This window comes from Phaethon aethereus (assembly GCF_964289735.1).
Source record: "Phaethon aethereus genome assembly, chromosome: 1".
Taxonomy (NCBI): Eukaryota; Metazoa; Chordata; class Aves; order Phaethontiformes; family Phaethontidae; genus Phaethon; species Phaethon aethereus.
In genome coordinates this window covers 126,908,328-126,934,084 of record NC_138575.1, presented here as the reverse complement: position 1 = coordinate 126,934,084, position 25,757 = coordinate 126,908,328, and the positions used below count along the sequence as shown (strand labels likewise).

The following is a 25,757-nucleotide window of genomic DNA, read 5'->3' as shown; positions in this document are numbered from 1 at the left end:
GTAGATGAAACATGTCATTATTTATTATTTGATGAGTCAGATCTGTACATTTTAAGGCATTTTGCCTACTTTCTTCTAGTGTTCTATATCTCTTTTCTATTGTAAGTGAACTGCTGTTTAACAGTTCCGCTGCTCCTTTTCTCAAGCTGTTATGCTACTTTAAGTATTGCTATCTGGAAATCAATAGTTCCAGTCTGGGAGATGTTCACATCTCCTCTTTGCATTTAACTTCTGTGCTACTCTGAACATGGGGTATTTAACTTCCATGTAGCTACTCAGAGCTTCCAGTGTAGTGAATGGAAAGATGTAGGTGGCTGTAAGAGGGCAATTCAAAGCACATATATTAGAACCGGAAAGCAGATGAAGTCAGAAGTCCTCTGCAAAAGACAAAGGAAGAAGGAAAACAATTCTTTGTTGGGACAGCAGTAAAATCACCCAAAAAGCTAAAATTGTTGCACCAAGGATAATAAAGAACATTAACCACTATACCTAGAAGAATCTGAAATATTGGAAAGTACTAGTAGATATACAGTAGCACCACAGAGCAGAAACAAAGGAAAATATAAATAAGAATTAAATTCTAATTTAATCTAAGCAAATAAGAACTGAAAACTGCCTCTCATTAAAATTACAGTTTATTTGGTTATTGTTGACTTAAATATGACCTATAGCCTGTTCACGGTTACAGATTCATGAGCAGGAGTCTAGCACCACTCTCTATTCAGATTCTGACAGGAAGGCAAATGCTGCTGCTATCCAGACTTTGAAACAACACAGGACTAATTATTTGATGAAGCCCCTTTGCTGGTCATAGTCAACAAGAAACTGTCCAACAGTGGCCAAGCCAGCATGCCATAGCGTTTGTGTTCCTGACTCATGTTCTTCCTTAACATGTCTGCCTCAAGAAGTTAAATGCAAACTAAAGGGTGAGCATATTTCACAGGCTTATTTTGAAGAACTGGGACACAAGCATGAGGATGCCAGAAGACTATGAATTTTTTTTTTCAAAACACTTAATACAGAAGTTATGAGACTATATTAGTCTAATAATGCTTTCTAGGACCACTGTAAATCTGTGTAAACCACCTTGTACATAGCAAGTAATTTTACACTGAGGTACAGTGCAGGTGTGGGAGGAGGGCACATGTTCATGTTTTGTGCAGGTGAGCTGTAAAGATCAAGTTTGAGCTTTATTGCTGAAGGCTCAAGCTCATGGTCTACAAACTTTAAAGACTATAGCTTCTACTGATTTCTTTGTGGTTAACAAGCAGAGACATTTTGAACCCCATTGCTTTAAATGCTGAGCACCTTTAAAACAATACACTGAAACTTTGTCATACTGAGCAGCTAAAAAAGGAGCCAAACAAAATTAGAGGTCAGTTTGGATAATAAAACAAGATGACCAAACAATTCTATAGGACAGGTCTGCCTTGCCTGTCCTGCAGTTACTGTTCTCCACTGACCTACTGTGTGATGGAGCTCAAGATCATGTATATTCAGTGCAAGAAATCAAGAGGAGAAAAGATTAAAAAAACCTAGAAACCTAAGGCAAAAAATACAAGACGGGTTCTAATATTAGGCTCAGCTGAGCAGTTTCAGTTCATCAAAGAAGCACAATCAGAAACAGTTAAGGCTTATCCTAGAAGTACTGTCATTAACTGATTTTAGATTAGTGAGCTATTCAGCTATCAGATGGCTTAAGTGTCCATTCAGATACATTTAATCAGAGAAATCAAGGGAGGGAAATCAATGTCGGGGGTGGGGTGTTACATTAAAAGTTGTTTGAGGCATCCATTTATGAGAAACATTCTTCAAGTCTTCATTAAAAAGGGCAGTTATATTCACTGTCAGCTATCAGTATAACAATTAGCAAACTAAATAGTTCGGGATTAATTTAGTAAGGACTGTAGCAGTGAAAATGAATGAAAATTTATAAAATTCAAAAGATTCAGGTATAAAAATAACACTAAGAAATTACAAAGGCTATACCAATATATTGAAACCGTTAACGGGGTCTGGACAAAGAGGCTAGAAGGTTGGGATACTGACTAAAGCTCACTGCAGATAAAAATTTGGAGATTTGTCATTACTTGAAAGGAGATGCACTGGATGACAAGATTCAGGTGGCAGGGCTCAATTTGTTCCTGAAAGGTTTAAATTAATTGTAGTATTGTTTTATTACTTCTGTATTTAGTGAAGGATTTCTTTTTTTTCATTTTTAAAATATAGGTAAGATTTCTGTGTACCATTAGGATCAAGACAAGATAAGGATATTCTGTCCTCCTGAACTGGCCTTGGATATATACTATTCATATGAGAACTGCTGGCTCCTTGTCTTTATCCTTAATAAATATTTAAGACAAGAGATCCTAAAAATAAATGTTATGCTAACACCACCTACAAATAACTTGTTTGTTCAACACACATTATTAGGAAAAAAATTGCCACATTGCTTCCTTCACTATTTCTTTTCTTCATATAAAAGAATATTTGCTTTTGCTGTATCACTTAAAACACTACTGAACACTCCTGGTAGCACTTAACTGGAATAATTTACAGGTCAGCAGTCTATTAGGATATCTGAAAGCCCAACAAAACTACAGAGAAGAAATTGCATGGAAAGTGAATGCTTCATTCAACCACAGCTCATGTGATGAAATAACTGACTAATGTTTCTTTATTTACCTGTTTCTCATTTAAAATTAGGGAAATTCACAAAGAAAAAAAATTTCAACAATTCTAAGATGCTCAAAGTAAAAACTATTTTAAAACAAACTGAAAGGAAGAACTCACTTTTTCAAGTGTGTGACCTTCCAAAATTCAGATCAGATAAAAAATGAAACAATTTAATTTTGTTTGGGGTTGGGAAGAACATCAAGAAATTTAATTTCAGAAGTGGAAATATTAAGAAGTGCTGGTCTTCTGGCATTAAAATCAGCAGACCTAATTACCAAGAAAGCTAACATTATTAATTACTTATTCTAGCTCCTAGGTCATTACACCACATTTTAATACTAAATAGAATAATTTCTGTGTAAAACTAAGGCTAAAACAAATTATAACTTTTTAATATCTTTGCATTTGCTTTTTCATTATGCATCCAGATTAAATTTCAACTTCACCTTCAGACTGAAAGCCTTACTTACATGCCTGTTAAAAATATTACCTAATCTGAATCCCAAGTGTTGTGGACAGAAAGTATAGTATCATACCTGTGAACATTTGAAGGTTATTGATGCATTGTGATTGCCTCTTCCAAGGGCAGATGGACAGAATTGCACGGGTACTTCAGTGGTAGAATGAGGACTGACAATCAGCTGTACAAATACAAGAAAGTAGCAAAGGAAAGAGAGGGGGGAAAAAAATCAATTTTTTTGAGTCTGTTTCTGTTTTGTGCTCTGTATCGACACTGTTGATGTTTATGTGATTAATGTGTTCCACCAGATGCATTCTCTCCTCTCAGCAAGCACAGGCTGCTAAGGCAGCAAGTGTATTGCAGTAAACAATTCTACTGGCAGTCACTGCACGTTCGTTCCCCAGAAACCACAGAGCTGGTGTTACAGATTGCTCCAAGGACAAAGGCAGCAGCTCTCACAAATACCATTCAAACATGACTTTGGTGTCTGATTGTACTGATGACACTAAAAGGTTATCACATTGACCTCCAAAGACACAGACTGGCTTATAAGGGAAATACATGGTAGGTTTTAATAAACTAGCGCTTTCTCACTCTTCTGCTTACCTTTATCTAAACTAACATTGTAAATGATGTTACTAGTTTTCTTTTCATCTGAAGTATACTACTTGAGTCTCAATTGCACACAGAAAAGCAAAGTAGCTGACTACAGTGGGGTCATAAACGTTTTTAAGAACTAGATAAGCAGTGAAAGTATAGAATTCTGAATAATAAAGATGCCAATGCATTGAGAGAATGATCAGCTAGAATCATTGAATACACAAATACTGTGTCTAGGCTTTTAATATCATACATGTTTAAATAATGTTTGCATGTAAGATGTAAAAAGTTGATTGGAATTATGGACACTCAAGCTGTACTTTATCAAATTAATACAATTTACAACTAATAAAGGTCAAAACAACACCCTACAACAGCTGGCAATGACAAGCCTTTTTATAAAGGAAATGTCAGCCCTGGAAGAACAAGATGCTACCAGGCAGTGAAACGGAGGTATTAAAACATTCATTTTTGTTTACTGCATTTAATGGTTGCAAGATGCCTGACTGCACCAACAAGCCCCACAATCTCTTCCCACCCCAGGGACTTCACTGCCTGTGCTCTGCCCCGGTGCTTGGCTTGAGGCTGAGGAAGGCTTGAGGTTATGGCACAGCAGGGCCGGGACCTCCACCAGTGGCTCTGCCCCACCACACCCAGAGACAGCGAGCACAGCCATGACAGGGAGTGGGACGGGGGCCCACTGCAGCACCAGGACCACTGGCCGTGGCCACAGCACTGAGGCCAAACTGGAGGCCCCAGAGAGTGAAGCAGAGACAGATACATCCACTCCCAGCCCAGCGCAGAGGCCCCTGATGAGGCTTGTGTTGCTTTTCCTCGCTGCCCCATGGCTTTCCCCGTCATCTCAGAGCTGGTACCAGGCAAGGGCCACAGGCATCCTGGTCCTGCCAGTCATCTTCTGGGTGTATCTATAGGGTACCGGCACAATTATGGACTGGGATGCTGGTGTACCTTGAACAACGGATATTCCTACTGATGGCAGTGGGAGCTAGACTAAGCAGAAGAGAGGACAGAGCTCAGATGTGGTCAACTAATGAACAAAACTTGAAATCTTATTTTTCTCTTTTGGTGGGCAAGTTTTAAAATAATTTATCAGAATATTGCCATAACAGTTTCTTGGTTTTTTGGTTAATAGACGTTAACTGTCATGTCTATTGGAGGGGTGGTATTGTATTTTTTTAAATTTTACAAATTCAATTTTAGTTTCCAGTGCATGACAAAAAACATTTCTGGAAGGGTACGTAGGTGGATCTCACAGACAGAGCGTGCGGCTCACCACTCTGGGCCCACTCCTGCTTGACTGTTACAGCACCTGCACCTCCCATACAGGGAGCACTGCACTGCGGTGGCACCCACACTTCACAATCTCGTACATCCCATAGGTGGGTGATAGCTTGAAAGCATTTGCCACCAGCAGTCAACTGCCGCCAGCCCATGCTTGTCACCTTTGCAAGGCTTCTGTATTACCCATAATAACAGCCCTAAGGGAGAGTCACCTCCCACAAACCACCTCCGTCTCCATCTGCCCCACCACCTGGAGTTCATCTAAAAAAAGCCTGAACAGCTCATTTCTCAGTGAGTTCCTGAGCATGCTCAGTATCCAGAGACCTTTTTTTGAGATGCAAAATCTTTACTTTCATTTGCAGTCTGGTTCCCACCTATTTTGTCCAAACCAGCCAGCTCTACTTATCAAATGAAGATTTACAAATGGAGAAAGAACCTTAATGATTACTCCATCCCAAATACTTTAGAAGGAAATGAAAAGCAAGGTAAAGACAGGTTGTCACAGCATAAGAATACATGATTAAATTTTTAATTTTTTTGTGATTTCACTGAGAGATCTACTTTATTTGGAATAATAACTCTTCCATGAAGATGAAACCAGACTGGAATTCCATTTTCAATAAGCACTACTTGACATATTATCATTACATAGAAAATGCACTACCAGAATGAACCTAAATAGTCAACATGGTGTTATGATAAACCAGAAGACCTCCTGTTCTGAAAGCAGAAAAGATTTTTATTTTTTTACATTATAGATTTGTTTTCAAAAATTAATTTTATATTACACAGCATGATGTTCTACTGTATCCAGAAAGTAATTTGTTTTGAAATAAAGAGCTGGATAAAAAATAGAACTTACTTTCTACTGAAAACCAAAGAATATATTGCTTTAAACACTAGAATTGAGAAATAATGCTAACAACATGTTTAAAGAAGGTCATACTTTGCCACAGTCATTCAATAAAATATGCTAAAGTTAACCCATCCCTTGCCTTTCATTTGTTTATATAATCAAGAGTCTTCCAAGATACTCATGTGAAAGGAAACTGGTATCACTGCTCTTGATGAGATCTCAGATATAACTGTTCAAATACAGACACTGAGTCTGAAGAAGACTCAGCAACTACACATGCATTAGTCCTGTTATAAACCCAACAAAGGAGGGAAATTTTTCATTAAATCTAAAAGTTTATTCTCCACTCTGTACAAAACAATACTCTCAGTCATTAACAAACTAATAAAGCTTGCACACAGCGACATTGAGACTGCACTCCTCTCTGCCAGCCCTTCCTTATTAAGTTATTTTTCCTCAATAAAAATTGTGCTTCATAGCCGATTGGGACGGAAGACAGCTTAATGGAAAAGGTTTAAGCTAGTTATAAGCCAGGAGAATAGCAAGCTGAAGAGTTACAGTGAAAGCATTTATTTTTGGCAATACAGATGATCACATTCGTAAGAGTTTTTTGTACATTTAAGTTACGTCATAAATTTATGTATGTATAAATATAATATACATACAGGTGAAAACTGTCCATATATTTATATAGAAGGAAAGAACTAAGTTGGGGAAAATAGCATTATTGATGATCGAACATGAATCCTTCTGTAGTAGAGATAAAGCAAGCTGTGGTTAGAAAAGAAATGCAAATCTCAGCATCCCAATGACTGTTCCCCCAGAAACTCATAATGCCCAATATGCCAATGAAAAACAGGTTAGGAATCTTGCAGCAAACCTATGGGAGTTCACTTCTGTTCAAGCTTTAAGAAAATTTGTCAGCATTTATAAAGATATTAAGTTAATCTATACAGTGTAAGGTTGACAAGAAGGGAAACAAAAATTAGGCGTAGCTTGCTAAACAAAGAAAAAAGATATGAGGATCCAAATCACATTAAAGAAAATCCTTGAAAACTTTTATCAAATTGTTGAAAGAAAACCAAGATGGTGTATTACATTTAAAGCTGTTTTAGGCTACAATTGCAAAGCTGCTAATAAGATACATGTACATTTCTCATTTTTATCAGTTTACAAAGAAGCTAGGGGGAGTTGCTTCTAATTTACATGAAGCTGACAAGAGATTTAAAGCCTTCACATTTCATTTAGACTTCATTAAGCACCCAGAAGTTCAGGAATACTTCAGCATAATTCAACTAGACCTCAGAAAAGCCTGTTATTAATTATGTCGGTACTTGAAGTTGAATCAGATCCATGGAAAATAATCCTTTATGGTATTTCAGTAATGCCTTGTGTTGCAAACTGAAACTGGAAAGGCAGACACACACATGGAAGTATGATAAATATATTATTCAAATTTCTTTAAATTCTGAAATATTAGTAAAAATTTTGGTTAATATTTTAGTTTATCCCTAGTAAATCGCTTGTTCTTGTAGGGGACTTCAATTTACCAGACATCTGCTGGAAGTATAACACAGCAGAGAGGAAACAGTCTAGGAGGTTCCTGGAGTGCGTGGAAGATAATTTCCTGACACAGCTGGTGAGTGAGCCCACCAGGGCAGGTGCCTTGCTTGACCAGCTGTTTACAAACAGAGAAGGACTGGTGGGAGATGGGGTGGTCGGAGGCCGTCTTGGGCTTAGCGACCATGACATGATAGAATTCTTGATTCTTGGTGAAGTAAGGAGGGGTATGAGCAAAACTGCTACCATGGACTTCCGGAGGACAGACTTCAGCCAGTTCAGGACACTGGTTGAGAGGCTTCCTTGGGAGACAGTCCTGAAAAACAAATGGGTCCAGGAAGGGTGGACAGCCTTCAAGAAGGAAATCTTAAAGGCACAGGAGCAGGCGGTCCCCATGTGCCATAAGAAGAGCTGGCAGGGAAGGCGACCAGCCTGGCTGAACAGGGAGATTTTGCTGGGCCTCAGGGAAAAGCGGAGAGTTTATCACCTCTGGAAGAAGGGGCAGGCAACTCACAAAGAGTACAAGAATCTCGTTAGGTCAAGCAGGGACAAAATTAGAAAGGCAAAAGCCCAGCTAGAGCTCAGTCTGGCCGCAGTAGTAAGGATAACAAAAAATGCTTCTACAAATATATTAACAACAAAAAGAGAGGCAAGGAGAATCTCCATCCCTTACTGGATATGGCGGGGAACATTGTCTCCAAGGACGAGGACAAGGTTGAGGTACTTAATGTCTTCTTTGTCTCAGTCTTTAATAGCCAGTCCAGGTATCCGCAGTATATTCAGCCCCCTGAGCTGGAAGATGGGGATGAAGAGCACAATAACCCGCCCATAATCCAGGAGGAAGCAGTTAAGGACCTGTTAAGCCACATGGATACCCACAAGTCTATGGGGCCTGATGGGATCCACCCGAGAGTACTGAGAGAGCTGGCGGAGGAGCTTGCCAAGCCACTCTCCATCATTTATCAGCAGTCCTGGTTAACAGGGAGGTCACAGACGACTGGAGGCTTGCCAGTGTGACACCTATCTACAAGAAAGGCTGGAAGGAGGATCTACAGGCCTGTCAGCCTGACCTCCGTGCCGGGGAAGATTATGGAGTGGTTCCTCTTGAGGGTGCTCACAGGGCTTGTGGAAGACAACCGAGGGATCAGGCCCAACCAGCATGGTTTCATGAAAGGCAGGTCCTGCTTGACCAGCCTGATCTCCTTCTATGACCAGGTGACCTGCCTAGCAGATGAGGGAAAGGCTGTGGATGTTGTCTACCTGGACTTTAGTAAAGCCTTTGACAGCATCTCTGACAGCGTTCTCCTGGAGAAGCTGGCGCCTCATGGCTTAGACAGGTATGCTCTTTGCTGGGTAAAGAACTGGCTGGATGGCCGAGCCCAGAGAGTTGTGGTGAATGGCGCTAAATCTGGCTGGTGGCCGGTCACAAGAGGTGTTCCCCAGGGCTCGGTTCTGGGGCCGGTCTTGTTCAATATCTTTATTGATGATCTGGATGAGGGAATTGAGTGCTCCCTCAGTAAGTTTGCAGATGACACCAAGTTGGGTGGAAGTGTTGATCTGCTGGAGGATAGGAAGGCTCTGCAGAGGGATCTGGACAGGCTGGATCAATGGGCTGAGGTCAACTGTATGAGGTTTAACAAGGCCAAGTGCTGGTTCCTGCACTTGGGTCACAACAACCCCATGCAACGCTCCAGGCTTGGGGAGGAGTGGCTGGAGAGCTGCCCAGTGGAAAAGGACCTGGGGGTGCTTGTTGACAGCCAGCAGTGTGCCCAAGAAGGCCAACAGCATCCTGGCCTGTATCAGGAATAGTGTGGCCAGCAGGAGTAGGGAAGTGATCGTGCCCCTGTACTCGGCACTGGTGCGGCCGCACCTCGAATCCTGTGTTCAGTTTTGGGCCCCTCACTACAAGAAGGATGTTGAGGTGCTCGAGCGTGTCCAAAGAAAGGCAACAAAGCTGGTGAGGGGGCTGGAGCACAAGTCTTATGAAGAGTGGCTGAGGGAACTGGGCTTGTTCAGTCTGGAGAAGAGGAGGCTGAGGGGAGACCTTATCACTCTCTACAACTACCTGAACGGGGGTTGTGGTGAGGTGGATGTTGGTCTCTTCTCCCAAGTGACTAGTGATAGAACGAGAGGAAATGGCCTCAAGTTGCACCAGGGGAGGTTTAGATTGGGTATTAGGAAAAATTTCTTCACCCAGAGGGTGGTCAAGCATTGGAACAGGCTGCCCAGGGAGGTGGTGGAGTCACCATCACTGGAAGTGTTCAAAAAACATGTGGATGTGGCACTTCAGGACATGGTTTAGTGGGAATCGTGGTGTTGGGTTAATGATTGGACTTGATGATCTTGAAGGTCTTTTCCAACCTTAATGGTTCTGTGATTCTGTGTGATTCTGTGAAAGAAGTTTTTCTCTATCTCTGTGAAATCTGGTCTATCTAACATAACTCAGTGAATGATGATATCCATTTGAGATATTTTCTGACGGAGAGCTCAGTATTTTTAACAGTTCTATGTCTTAGATGACATCAAGACAAATACGGATAATTATACAAAATACTAAAATTACTGATTTTTAATATGCAGAATTCTAAAATTACTCTACAAATTATCTTCAAATATTACCTATCTTAATTGGGCAATCCCATCTTCAATCTATTGTTCTAATAATTTGCTCTTTATTGTTGCATTTTGTCTGAGGATCACTCAAATCAGAATTTTTCTGCTGACAAGAAAGCATTATTTGCTTTAAAGAGAGCAGCAAATTGAATAACTAAGATGGAAAATTCTTCCACATATCACAATGGCATTGAAATAGGAATTAATGTAAATTAATACCTGAAACACAGGTTACAGTTTATAAGACCAACCAGTAATCTTCTGGAATTTGAATGCAGTGCTATATGGAGGGGCCAAACCTAGGATGCAACATATTCAGGAGAAGAAGCAAGTATTTAAACCGCACCCTCGCCTTTGTTATCAAAACTGTGAAGGAAATCACATTACCTCTCCAAACATGAGTCTGCAATGGATTAAACAAGTTCAAAAAAGGTAGTTGCTTAAAGCAAATTTACCAAAGCTATCCTTTAACTGGAAGAACTACTGTCATTCACAAAGAACATTTTAGAATTCAGTGCATAAATGATATTTAGGACTGAGTATTCAAGGAAGAAAGAAAGAGAGAGAGAGAGAAAGGAAAGTAAGAAAGAAAGGGAGAAAAAGAGAAAGAGAAAAACAGAGAAAGAAAGAGAGAAAGAAAGAGAGAAAGAAAGAGAGAAGGAAAGAGGGAGAGAGAAAGAGAGAAAGAGAGAGAAGCAAGGAAAGCGGGGAGAGGGAAGGAGGAAGGGAGGAAGGGAGAGAAGCAAGGAAAGGGGGGAGAGGGAAGGAGGAAGGGAGGAAGGGAGGGAGGAAGGGAGGAAGGGAGGAAGGGAGGAAGGGAGGAAGGGAGGAAGGAAGGAAGGGAGGAAGGAAGGAAGGAAGGAAGGAAGGAAGGAAGGAAGGAAGGAAGGAAGGAAGGAAGGAAGGAAGGAAATACTACATTTAGTGTTGAATGTGTCTTTTCCTAAGCAAGGTAATGTAGTTACTGGTTATATATGAATCTCTGGTAATAAATTAGCAAAGCTGAAAGGAGAAGATTTTTTGTTTGTTTTTGTAATTTCCTGGACAAAGTAACAATGCAGTCTGAAGGGGCAAAAGTCACTATAATTAGACCTAATCCACTTCTGTGCCAATGACGTAAACATAACATGTATAATACTCCTAGATGATTGATGTAGTTTGCATCCATTATGTTTCTTAGCTCCTATTCAAATACCAATTGATGAAATGATTAGTAATAGCATTTGTTGAGTTTTAACATAATGTAGGAAGTTGTGTTAATATGCATGACATAAAAGACAGACTAAAATAAACACATTTTATACTTCTCATTTAATGTAATACTACGTATGAAAATAAAGGGCAGTTCAGTAATAAGTGTGATCCCCTTTAGCTGTTAACTTTAGAGACCCTTATAAGACCATTTGGTCATCTTGTATTGCTATATTTGAGGTTGAAAGCTGTTTAGTTTCTGAAAGCCAAAACCGCACATATTATGACCTTCTATCTTTGTATCTTTGTATCTATGACATTCCTCTATTTTCCCCACACAATCAGTTTTCAGTCTTCTCAGCTTTATTTTAGGATTGTATTACAATATTCCTCTCCTCTCCCTCTGACCCTTATACCAGTTTGCAAAAATAAACCTGTTCTGCATTGTTTTTCAACTTTAATTGTTTTTGTCCTTAAGCTATGAAATCTCTAGAATACACACTTATAATGCCTCTAACGCTTAAGACTATGTTGTGTATTCTGAATCCACAGTATGATACACAATTCCATACATTTTGAAGGGAAGGCTCTCTTGTACCACTTTTATGAAAGCACAGAAATCTTACTTACAGGGTGTTTCGGACCAGTCTCAGTTGAAAAATTGCTAGGATTGCTGTTAACAATTTCTAGCTCCAGAGTTTCATGTGTAGGGTTAAAGAGAGGTATGTATAGACGAGCCCATCTGGAAAAAATACATATACGCAATGACTATTAATTACTAAGCTTCTTCCATTCAGTTTTATTATTCATTGTTTCTTTTATTTCTTGAAAAATTAGTACTTTTTAATATAAGAATTACGTTCTACTGCATTAGTATTTTTCCACTAGTACAGACACACATTTAACAGCATTAATTAATACTATTAATAATTATTTATAACAGTAAAAGCTGATAGCAATAACCACTCTAACACTTGGTTCATTCAAAGGGCAGAATTTGTTTCACTGTACTTCAGTTGTCAGGAACTTAGTTTAAGTTAATCAGTTAAAGGCACTCAATACTCAACAAGGAGAAAAACATTTTCAGGGAGAATTGGTTCTAGTGTAGGTCACTAAGATGTGGAATCACTTTTCATTGTCTACAGGAGGAGCCTAGACTTAATGCCTTAAACTCGATGCCTAACTTTTAGATAGGGGGATGTGGAAATGAATCCTAGTGTCTCCAATACCACAGCTTCACATTTCTTCCTAGGTTCCAATTTGCAGATTTATGCCTCACCTTGCTTTCCTTACTTTCTGTAGATCTAATTTTGGAATAAAACATTTTAGTCAAATAGATAATCCAGAGTTCCAAATCAACAAAAATTTTGGTTTCAAAAAGTAAAATAATTTTAAGTATTTCTTATTATTCTGTAGTCTATTCATGGACTCATAGTCTGCCTCGGGAAAAGCACTGGACAGAAATTAAAGGTAATCAGGTAGATGATAGCTGTAACTCCCTTTTGTCTAAGCAATGGTTTACAGGAGAAACTTGTAATTAAGTGGTGCTGACAATAGCTTTTGATTAAGTGCCACTAGGCAACCATTCTTTTTGATCATTTTGTAACCTTGAGCTCTCAAAACAAACCTAGTGTTCCACATCAGCCATTTAACTGGCGGTTCTGCCTGCTTCCCTCCTCTTTGTTTCTCTGCATGAACTCAAAATCTGTTTCATTTTGTACAATTGTTGTGTTGTTCATTATAACATAATGGTAAATCATTATGTTGCACATGTAGATTATGTATTTTAATGAGTATTGTGGCTGTCCCAAAACAAACACTGGAGTTGCCTAAATGTAATGCTTTAAACCAGCTGGCATTCTATTTTTCAGACTGTCCTTCTTTATTTTCGAATTAAAGAATAAACAAACACAAGATACTTTCAATACAGAGCACAACTTTCAAAAAAATTCATAAGACTCCCAAAAATTCTTCTGTTCTGATCAAAATAAAATATTATTTGCCTTTAACAAAGATATATGAACATAAATCACCTTCTTGTTATAACACAAAGGGACATAGAAAAGAGATTCAAGGTGAATCAGTGAAAGCATTAAAAAAGAAAAGTTTGAAAAATGAGATACATACATTGTTTTTGCCACAATTTATCTACCTAATGGATATTCCCTTTAGTCAAAGCTGTGGCAGGTCAACTGCCAGATTGCTCCACATATTTATCCTCTGGAAAAAATTAGTCAGTTAATTACAGCTAAATCAGGAATGAAAAAGAAAATATAAAAAAAAAAAAACGTTCAGAAGAGAAGATATGTCAGTCAAGTTTTATGACTATAACTTCAGGTCCTAAAACTTGTGTGCAAGTGGGCTCCTTCCAACATATGCAGTGATGTAAATCCCCAGCAGATGACCGGCAGATTTGTTTTCGATCAACACTGTCAAAGCATTGTATCACTGAGGTCTTAAAAGAAGAAAGTAGAGAAATACCAGGAAATTTTCACACAAGAACTTCATATTTACTTGATAATTCCCATTTTTCAAATTTCCATCTCTAGCCTTTACCTTTTTGTCTGGTCTCTTTCATACTTAAGATTTTGTCAAAGGGAAAACTATGTTGGAATATCTGAAATTTCAATAAGCAACAATTTGACTCCGTCATGGTTTAACCCCAGCAACTAAGCACCTCACAGCTGCTCACTCATTCCCCCGTGGTGGGAATGGGGGAGAGAATCTGAAGAATAAAAGTGAGAAAACTCGTGGGTTGAGATAAAGACAGTTTAATAGGTAAAGCAAAAGCTGCAAGCACAAGCAAAGCAAAACAAGGAATTCATTCACTACTTCCCATCACCAGGCAGATATTCAGCCATCTCCAGGAACGCAGGGCTCCGTCACATGTAATGGTGACTTGGGAAGACAAAATGCCATCACTCCAAACATCCCTCCCTTCCTACTTCTTCTTCCCTCAGCTTTATATGCTGAGCATGACGTCACATGGTATGGAACATCCCTTTGGTCACTTGGGGTCATCTGTCCTGGCTGTGTCCCCTCTCAGCTTCCTGTGCACCCCCAGCCTGCTCGCTGGTGGGGCTGTGTGAGAAGCAGGAAAAGGCCTTGACTTTGTGCAAGCCCTGCTCAGCAGTAGCTAAAACATCCCTGTATTATCAACACTGTTTTCAACACAAATCCAAAACAGAGCCTCATACTATCTTCTATGAAGACAATTAACTCTATGCAAGCCAAAACCAGCACAGACTGTCAGAGGTTCTTCAAGTGATGAAAATCCATTAAGAACCTCTGCCACTCCACAGAGATTGACTACTGTGGCTATGCTAGAAAAAGTAGTTGCATATGATAGTAATTCAAGACCACTGTGAACATTATATGACTGACTCATCTTCAATGACTTCGCTGCAGAGCCCATAACAGGATGGATAAATGAAGATGGAGAATATCAAGGAGAAGGTTTCTGTGCTAAGACACATATGCTAAAGGATATGTTAAATTTACCCTGATAGAAACAAAAAGCAGATCTGACTGTTATAAACCGAGAATGTTAGGGTATCTGAAGAAGGATTAAAAGATAAACTGTTAGAATTTGTTCTTTTCTCTTTCAAGAATTGGTTAGAAATTGATTCTAAGTGTATCAAGGGGTTCTTGGCACCTAATCCAGTTTCAAGGACACAAATTCTTACATTTTTCAGATTGATAGCCAAAAGAATGCAGTGGCTTCAGAGGGAGTCTATGTATAGGCTACAATTCCATTTAAATTGTTCTTCTGCAAGGAGAATTTCACCTATCTATATATATATTCATGAAAATTAACTGCAAATTACTATAGTACATATAGAGCACTATTCTGGCTTTTTGATATAAATTCTTCATGTGTTTTCCATAATACTTGAAACCAGTGACCAAGTTCAGCATAATGAACTACATACTTACTTTCCAAGCTCACAGTTTATTTCAGGTAGTCTAGTTGGCAATGGTTTCTCTACAGTCAACTTCAGTGCATACCAAAACTCTCCAACCATGTCTGACAGGAATATGACGCTAAAAACAGATACATAAGCTTAATATGACACAGCTTTTGTGCAGACAATTAAAAATGTGCAGATTAAAATTCAGGAAAAACCTAATGAGTTCACCACAGTGAGTTCTTTAATTAGCTCCCAGTTTTCTTGCTGCTATCTGAATTCAGCTACTAAAAATAATACTTACAATTACTGATGGAACAAAATCTCTTCATCTTTTTTGACTTTTCAGCATAAAAAGTTGTTTTTTGGGGGTTTTTTGGTTTGTTTCCTTGGGTTTTTTTAAAATATATAATTCAAAAGTATTTCAACTAACAGCTTAAAAGAGTAAGCTTTAATTTCATTTCAATGTCACAGTATTTTCTAGCCATTTTGAACTCAAAAGACAAAAAAATAGAAACAGTAGTCACTGATTTTAAAAAGTAAAACCTTTTCAAATCTAGTGATGAAAACTGAGGAATAGATATAGACACATTTATATGAGCATGACAAAAAGATATGCTTCAAAGGAATATTCATTATACTGTTTTGATATAAAATAAAATGTTTTCATGACTGAAAATTGCTTACCACAAGGTGAGATATGTATAGCAGTATGTTTCTGTGACAGGCATTCTAACAAATTCCTTTCCTATTGCAGATTTCTTCATAGAATCATAGAACCTTTGGGCTGAAAGGGACATCTTTCAATGAGCAAGGACATCTTGCTCATCATTTCAATGACCCTGCAATGAGCAAGGACATCTTCAACTAGATCAGGTTGCTGACGCCCCATCTAACCTGACCTTCAATGTTGCCAGGGATGGGGTGTCTACCACCTCTCTGGGCAACCTGTGACAGTGTTTCACTACCCTCATTGGGGAAAAATGTCTTCCTTCTATCTAGTCTAAATCTCCTCTCTTTTAGTTTAAAACCATTACCCCTAGTCCTATTGCAACAGGCTCTGCTAACAGTCTATCCCCAGCTTTCTTATAAGCCCTCTTTAAGTACTGGGAGGCTGCAATAAGGTCTCCCTGGAGCCTTCTTTTCTCCAGGCTGAACACCACCAGCTCTCTCAGCCTGTCCTCACAGGAGAGGTGTTCCATCCCTCTGATCATTTTTGTGGCCCTCCTCTGGACCCACTCCAACAGATCCAGGTCTTTTCTGTGCTGAGGGCTCCAGAGCTGGACGCAGGGCTCCAGATGGGGTCTCACCAGAGTGGAGTAGAGGGGCAGAATCACCTCCCTCGACCTGCTGGCCATGCTGGTTTTGATGCAGGCCAGGGTACAGTTGGCCTTCTGGGTTGCATTGCCAGCTCATGTCCAGCTTTTCATCCACCAGTACCCACAAGTCCTTCTTGGCAGGTCTGCTCTCAATCCCTTCACCTCCCAGCCTGTTTTCATACAGGGAGTTGCCCCAATGCATGTGCAGGACCCTGCACTTGGCCTTGTTGAACCTCATTAATTTCCCACAGGCCCGTTCCTTGAGTTTGTCCAGGTCCATGTGGATGGCATCCCATCCCTCAGGTGTGTCAACTGCACCACTCAGCTGGGTGTCATCTGCTAACTTGCTGAGGGTGCACTCGATCCCATTGCCTATGTCATTAATGAAGACATTAAAGAGTACTGGTCCCAGTACAGATCCCTGAGGGACACCACTCATCACTGATCTCCATCTGGACATTGAACCGTTGACCACTACCCTATGCATGCGACCTTCCAACCATTTCCTCATCCACCCAACAGTCCATCATTCAAATTCTTATCTCTCTAATTTAGAGAGAAGGGTGTTGTGGGGGACCATGTCAAAGGCCTTGCAGATGTCCAGATATATGTTAGTAGCTCTTCCCTTGTCCATTGATGTGGTCACTGCATCCCAGAAGGCCAGTAGGTTGGTCAGGCAGGACTTGCCCTTAGTGAAGACATGCTGGCTGTCTCATATCACCTCCCTGTCCTCCATGTGCCCTAACAGAGCTTCTAGGAGGATCTGTTCCATGATCTTCCTTGGTACAGAGGTGAGTCTGATGGGTCAGTAGTTCCCAGGGTCCTCCTTTCGACCCTTCTTAAAAATGGGTGCATTGTTGCCCTTTATTTCTAGTCTCCAGGGGCTTCACCTGACTGCCATGACTCTTCAAATATCATGGAATGCAGCTTGGCAGCTACATCAGCCAGTTCCCTCGGGACTCTGCGATGCATCTCATCGGGTCCCATAGACTTGTACGAGTGCAGGTTCCTCAGCTGGTCACGAACCTGATCTGCTCTTGCACTGGGAGGGACTTTGCTCCTACAGTCCCTGTCTTGCAGGCCATCCCCTCAAGAGGTGTGGGAAGAGGCAGTGCCAGTGAAGACTGAGGCAAAAAAGTTGTTCAGTACCTCAGTCTTCGCCTCATCCATTTTTACCAGTCTGACAGCCTTGCTCATCAGGGGGTACGCTTCTTTGATCTTCCTTTTCTGGCTGATATACCTGTACAAGCCCTTCTTATTATTCTTTGCCTCCCTTGCCAACTTCCGCTCCAGCTGTGCCTTGGACCTCCTGACCCCATCTCTATACAACCAGGCAGCGTCCACCTGTCCCTCCTTCCACTGCCTGTGCATTTCCTTCTTGACCTTTAGCTTGACAAACAGGTCTCCACTCAGTCATGCTGGTCTTCCCTTCCTTTCCTGATTTCTTACACCTGGGGAGCGAGAGCTCTTGCACTCTCTGGAAAGCGTCCTTAAAGATCTGCCAGCTCTGTTCTGCTCCCTTGTCCCTGAGGGCAGTTTCCCAGTAGGTCCTGTTGACTAACTCCCTGAAGAGCCGGAATTTTGCTTTCCTGAAGTTCAGGGTCCTGACTTTACTCTTCACCTGCCCCATAGCCCTCAGGACTGCAAACTGCACCACAGCATGATCACTGCAGCCCAGGCTGCCTCCAGTCTTGACATCAGCAATTAGCTCACATGTGTTGGTGACCTGTAGGTCCAGTATGGCATCCCCTCTGGTAGGGCTGTCTGTTACCTGGCATAGGAAGTTATCTTCCATGCACTCCAGGACTCTCCTTTTTTTCTATTTTCTTTTTTTTTTCTTTTTTTTCTTTTGAGTAGCAGAATCATAATAACATTAAACCAAAGTACTGGAAGCATATAAAAACTTACATGAAATGCACTGCGCAAACCCATGACCTGCTAAAGACCAATTCTTATTCCAAATGATAGAGAACTGTATCTGTCCATAACTTTATGTTTCTAGACTATACTCCATGCAAAAGAGCCTTTAAAGTGAGTATAAAACAGCTTAGGAAAGAATCACCCATTTGAAAATGTACACCTGCCACAAACATTTTTATAACCTTCTTCCCAGCTGCTACCATAGCAAAGGAAACAGAGCATGGCTTCTGAAAAAAAGATAATATTGTGGATGCAATGTGCAAGTACCTCTGTCCAGCTGTAATTGTAGTCCTTGGGAGCTATTGCGATTTAAAGCAGCTATTAGACAGCTTTCTAGTACAGTACTGCATAATTCTATTGAATATGTACAGGTGTGGTTTATGTAATTTTTGCATATATTCCCCTCAGTCCCAGCCTACCAATCGGCTAAGCCCAAAGTTTTGCCACTTAAAACAAACCTTTATTTTATTATTTGGAAATTTTGCACTTGAAAAATACCAGAAATATTATCTGGTATGAAAAAATGAGGTCTGTTCTCATTCACAGCTTCAGCATTCATAATTTCTACAAATTCCCACAGAAAAAAAATTTTACTTGAGTGACAACAGTGCTCATTTTTATAAAACAGTATTGCTTGAAAGCTGTATTGTACAATGATATCTGCCATTATTCTGATGTCTGAAAAAATTAATACATGCAAATTGAACAACACTGAAATAAATGGATTTTGGCTTTGTAAATATTCTATCTTTTAACACAGGTCATCTGTCTCCGCCCTCCTCATAAAACACCACCCCATCCTCCTCCCCACCCCCATATTTTTGCTAGTCAGTTGATATCATTGAAAAGCAGGGAATTGTTTTTCAGTCAGCCCTTCAACTAAATAATGCTTTACTAACAAAATTCCAGGAAAATAAGCTTTGTAATTCTGCACTTTTCAGTTACTTGCTGAACTGGTTTAGCTGAAACTAAGACCAAGAGGTCCTCTGTCTTTGTATTGCTAATTATCACGCCTGCATGGCTTCATTGGGATTTCCAATGTAATGAAAAATTTGTAATTTAAAACCTCTCCATATTAATTTAGAAGATAATTGTTAATTAATGGACGATTCTGAAGCTAAATGGATTTATGTGAAGACTGTTAAAGGGTTCTTCATCTGGTTTTAGCTATGTTGTTATAGTTTCATTCCTTCTGAGAAGAAAAATAAAATCATGTTACTCCCTTTACAGAACTTACAAATTTACAAAACTAACAATTCAACTGAAGTTTTCAGAGGGGAATTCCAATATTAAGTAAATTTCTAAAACACTGTTAATTGAATTCTAGTGAACTAGAATAACTAGGGGTTATTCTACTGCCTGTCAGTCACATTTTTCCCATCAGAGGAAAGCTGCTGTTTGAGATAAAATATATTTAAAGTTGGAAATCTTTTTAATTCCGTTTATTACCTTTTGTGGGTTTTTTAGGGCAATATCTACATCAAGTGACTGAGGCTTCAATGAGAGTAGCTCACTTTTTAGTACAAGAGCCACAACCACAAGTATCAAAACTCTTCAACTTACCTTCCATCTGAAGTGCCAACAACAGCTGGGGAAAACTTTAGTTGATACCAAAATGTCTGTTTGGGCCTAAGAGTGAAAGTCTTTTGTCCACAAAGTGACTGATTCTCCAGCACCACACTCAGCTGGAGAATTTTATCTGCAGGATTAGTGATGGGGATATGAATTCCAATAGTATCCTAGAAAAAAAACCCACAAAATTAATTATGAGTCAGAAAAGATCTTTCGCAAACAAGTGTAAGATGTTTACTCATGATTTACACTTATGCGGACATAGGCTGCCCCCTTCTTTGATGTGTGAACAAACCCAAAAAAGAGCAGTTGCAGCAAAAGACATTTCAGCCGATCTTCAAATTGTAAACTCTTGAATACCATCAATAAGGAAAGGTTCAAGTCGTCCTGGCCCATCTGCATTCTAACAAGCTACTTCACCTTCGAAGATATGGCTGAGGGTTGCCAAAATACACCTTACAGGCAGATCTGCTGAAGTCCCAACCAGGTAAACCCTCCAAGCTGTCTCCCAACAGCCAAGCAGAGACAGTTGAAAATGTCCACTTTGCAAGCTGGCAAATGATTCAGTCTGAATTCTGCAGGATCTGTTCCTCTTAATTTTTAAGCTAAATCATAAAACTTGACATTAAAGCAACACCACCACAATAAATGTTCCCTCTCCCATTCCTTTTTGCCATTTCCCTAAGTAGTGGTCTCCATGTCTTTCTGTTTAAAGTCTATGAGCACTTCGGGCAAGGACCATCTTTTCTTGACCATCTGGAAAACATGGCTACTATTAACGATGCCTATTAAATACAAATTACTATAATAAAAGGGAAACAAAACATGGCCTGATTAGATAAATATGCATACTTAACGTGTGGAACACCTCTAAGATGAGCAAGAATTAGGCAGAGGTGGCTCACTCTGCACAGCTTGAGCTGCTCTTGAAACACTGCTATATTTCAGCAGTGTTGCAGTGACCCCCTTCGCTGTAAGGTTAAAAAACATATGAATCCATCCTATGTACCCTATGTGTATAAATACCAACACACTTCATGAAATGAAACACTTTAAACAGACAGGAAGGAATATGTTAATGAAGGAAGTCCACCATCACATTTCAGGATGCAAATCTGCAGTTTAAAATACATATGTTCTATTTGTATGTTCATCTATATAAAATATGCAAAATCCAAACCCAAATATATGTATTTATTTCTCTGTATCTATCTTTATCTCTATTGCTATTTTGGTCTCTTTCCTTTGCTCTGACCAAGCAGTTTATTTCAAAAAGTTGGGTTTTTTTAAACATATGGTGATTTAGTTCACACAGCAAAATTTTGCCATATACTTTTTTTGTAAAAAAATAAATAATAAGTAAAAGTAAATAATTGAAATTGCAATATGAAAGGATAAAAAAATATCTATTAAAATTAATAATACACCAAAAACTGAACATGAAATACTTTACAACCCCACACACAGCTGCCTCACTCTGTTTTAAGCCTGCCTACGATTTGGTAAATTTCTATATGTTTACATTTATGGAAAATGACTACTGGAACACACATAAAACACATTTAATGTTCTACAGATGGCAAGATTACACCAACAATTTAAATCATTCAAGTGTCTTGCATCGGTAAGATGGGATTTAAATTTGCCATAAAATATTTTAAAGATCAGATTAATTGTTTTTACCGGTGTAAACAAATTTCTAAATCTATCTACCATTTTATTGCTAAAGGCTTCATAACAATTTCATAGCAAAACATCCACATGCTGTGTTGAAGAAATACTTTTACAGTAGAAAGGAAATATTGAACTGCTTCTTTAGGAAAAAACCAGCAACTATCAAAGAAACATTTGTAACCTTGTGCACAAAGGAGATTTTCTATTGCCAGCATTAGCTTAATGTAAAACAGTGTTCTCTTGCCAGTATAAAATGAATGCCTAGAATTATGTATTTCCCTGGATTTTCCCCAGAAATTTCCCTGGAATTGTTATAAATGTTTCAAAGATCTGCTACTTCATGGATGGTAATAAGAACAGATGTATATTTATCAACAGAATGTATACATGTTGTACATTTCTAGGCCTTAATGGATTGTCATGGAGGCATAGCACTAGGATAAATAACAAAACGCAATTGCTAGGAGTATTATTTTTCCTGAAAGTACCATTTTATCAGAAAGAATGCAACGGAGTAACATCATAGGCAAGTTCCAAACACATTTATAGTCATTTAGAGCCACATTTCGGTGTTATGCTTTTTATAAACATTTTGACAGAGGAAAAATGTAAAACCTGAAAAAAGAAAAGAATTAATCTCATTCCTCAAACTGCTGCTTCTATCAAGACTGACAGTGGCTAAGACAGAGCCATTCTGGTGCAATATGTCATGTTTTTATTCCTTTGGAATCTGCTGTGGTCCACTTCTTCTCCAATGCACATCATTTAAAATAATCTAACATAAGGTAAAATAAAATTAAATTAAATGTAAATATGAGAGCGCATTTTTCCACTGTGAAATTTGAAAAAAACATTTGACTGATTACATTTTATTCTATATTAATAGTCTGAGCCTAATATAGGTGTAACATTCTGTTATCAAGATTTTGCTCCAAAAGATGCACACCATCATCAGTCAATCTTTTGTGATATGATACCTGTTTGATGAAATATTTTCCTGACATATTTTATACCAAAGATTTTCTCATCATACCATTCTCCACATACTTCTCTTAGCAACCGGAACTAAAGGACTTAAGTCCATAATATACAATTTTACATTTTATGAATGTATACACTGCACTGAACTATGAACTAATCCTCCTCTAACTTCAACAAGGTATCTTATAAGAAGATGGACACATTCCAAAATTATTGTGTGTAGTCATCTTCTCTGTGTTCAAACTTAAGTAATAATCCTATTCTAACCATGATCAGGTGTATAAAAGCACTATCTGGCCAAAGTTTCTAAGAGACTAACTACACTTCTTAATACTTTAGAACAACTGTTTTCAATTAAAATCCAGTTTCATTAAGGAGATGACATTCACTCTACATTTGTTTATGGCTTTTCCAGTCCATAGACCTTGAGAGGAAAGCATTTGTACTTGCTCCTGAGTTTGCCACGCTATTACTATAGAGGCAAATTTTCAACTCGCGTAAGCAGTAAGAATATTATTTTGATGAGCCTGGTGAGATAATGTAGCAGAAATTCTTCCCTTTGTAGGTGCTTGTCCAAATCATTGTTCTTCTACACTGACAAGTAACAAGTGCCTTCTTTCTCTGTGCTGCACCTGATGACAAGCAGGAATGCTGCTTACGCAAAGATCGAACTTGCAATGGTGGCAATATCCTTGAAAAAATAGATCTTGGCCTTCTAGCTCCCGTAGGCTCAAAACGATCAGAGCTTTCGATGTCACCATCAGTGTGTCCATATGTCAGTAGTAGGAGTTAAGCTAGACTCTTCTTTTGTATCCTCATTATTATTCATTTCCCTTTCTTGGAGGCTCAAGTGAGTGGCTCAGCAGACTTGATGACAGATTTTCAGGGCCATGCTGAACACAGTTCAGCATGGTTTAGTCAAATTAGTTGTAGAAATCAGAGCTGGCTCGTGAATTCCTTGATGCAAGCTGCTTCCAACGTGCACCTCTCCTTACCGCTGCTCCTCTCCACACACACTTCTAGTCCAGACCCACATGTCCACACTTAGCTGGGTCTCTCTCCCATTGATCATTCAGACACGTGGAAGTCCTAACCTCCTATGTCATGAGGGGTCCTTTCAACTTCCTAGTCACTCCTAAGTTAATGGGGCAGATCTCTGTGAAGTGAACCACCTCCCTCACCATACAAGCCCTCTTTTTCTTTTTTTTTTTGGTTCCACTCTCTGTGATGTAAACTAATTGCCAAGATAACCATCTCCTTTCCATGTAGGGATATGATGACAGTGTTGCGATATCTTGATACTGTATTTTCCCATTTTATTTGGCATATTTTGCCTTACAAAATATCAGATTGCTAAAAGGCACCAACTGTTCATCAACAATTAAGTCTTTATCAGAACAGCAAATTGAACTACTTAAAATCTAGGTCTAAATAATTTAAGCAAATTATATATTTGTAAAACTTGCTTAGTAAGGAATCTATTCTTATCACTATTACGGTATGAGACGCTAACTAGAAGAAAAAAGTATGCACAGGACATTTAATATCAGAGGCTAGTAGTGCAATGAGTTTCAGGAACAAATTTACACATAAATTTACATACAAAATCACACTGAATTGAATTTCTTTTAGCTGAAATGTTCATTAGTGCCTAATGCCCTAAAACAGAATACAGAGATGATTAGTTTATAAGTTATTACAATAATTCTAGTGCATTGACTAAAAAATAATATGCTGCTAATCTCTTAATAGGAACTAGACATTGTAGCCAGCAAACAAACTGGGAAAACAATGTTTTGCAATAGACAATTGCTAAAAATGTTTTTCTGAAATTGAAGGAAAGGAGGGGACTGCAAAACCATGTTATTCTGTGACTCTGAAGCTATCTATGATGTCCTAAACTCCCCTAAAAGAAATTATTCATGTTGAGAAACCCAGACCAAAGTGATATTACAGTAATGTGTAACACATATAGGAAAAGCTAATGCGCTAAATAATATGCACATATCTGGATTTCCATGCACCCCAGTTTTGTCCATCTCTATACGAAACCAGAAACCTTATAGATAGATAAAAGAAGTTGTAGCAAAGACTTGAGGTGAATAAGAGAAATGCTATATTAAGACAATTATAAAAAACATTCCTGACAAGGGGGTACAGACTGACTCAAAGTCAAACATCTCAGATTCCCATAGCTGAAGAAGTAATAACTATGCTTATATCTTGAATGAATATTCCTTTGCATTTGAAATCAAGGCCACCTCTAAGTCCATATAGACTGAAGCTCAGTAATTCTCCGTCCTCCAGAGATCACAGGCAGATTTCCTTTTCAGATCCAGCAATGTGAGATGAAGAAATTATCAACTGCAGCTATTTTTTGCCAACCTCTGTACTGAAGGTTGGCACTTTCAGTGATCAGCTCAGTTGCCTAAATCACCATGTACAGTAACCTGGCTCATCAAAGCCAAATAAGATTAGAGAGCATTACTAAGAAAATATAACAGTAGGTTAACCTTTTCTATTATCACAGCAAATCTGGAAGGAGATATCTGCCACTGTGTTAATGTAACAAAGCACCAAATTAATCTTCAGAGGATTTTACAGAAAAATCATTTACATCTACTTTGTCAACAACATTTTTGGAAGGCATGACTCAGCAAATGACAGATTTCAATATAGCTCCTATTCATCACTTTTATAGGTCACCTTGCTGTGCAGATACATGTAATAGATGAGGTGCCAGTGATGGAAAACATAGTTTGAATTGAATACATGCATTTACAGTCCTTGTTCAATAGGACTGTATTGGATGGCTGACACTTCAGTAAATACAGGCTGCATCTCTCAAAAAGAGACATTTCTTTTTTTTTTTTCCAGAATGTCCTATCTCCTTCACAGACTGCAATATCCACAATCCCTGAACAAAATACTTAAGGTCAGTATCACTCAAAAAAAAGCACTAGAAAGTGCAACATTTCTGAATTAGAAATGTACTGCTCTGATAATGAGGTCAAGTGAGCTATCAACTACTACTGCATTTTCAGAGAGTCATTTATGTCTCATGGAAAGGTAATACGCAATTCTTCTTCAAGCATGCCATGACACAGAGATACTTGCCCAAAATC

At 38.9% G+C, this 25,757-nt stretch overlaps 1 protein-coding gene across 1 annotated transcript in view; it reads right to left on the bottom strand.

Annotated features, from left to right (window-relative positions):
- The window catches only part of CFAP47 (cilia and flagella associated protein 47), a gene marked incomplete at its 5' end in the record, with an annotated part of 409,359 nt that overhangs the window by 80,151 nt on the left and 303,451 nt on the right, over positions 1–25,757 (bottom strand). The window contains 4 exons of the mRNA XM_082014136.1: positions 3,213–3,317; positions 11,889–12,000; positions 15,195–15,302; positions 19,969–20,144. Coding sequence (XP_081870262.1) covers positions 3,213–3,317; positions 11,889–12,000; positions 15,195–15,302; positions 19,969–20,144 — 501 coding nt within the window. The remainder of the gene's footprint in view (positions 1–3,212; positions 3,318–11,888; positions 12,001–15,194; positions 15,303–19,968; positions 20,145–25,757) is intronic.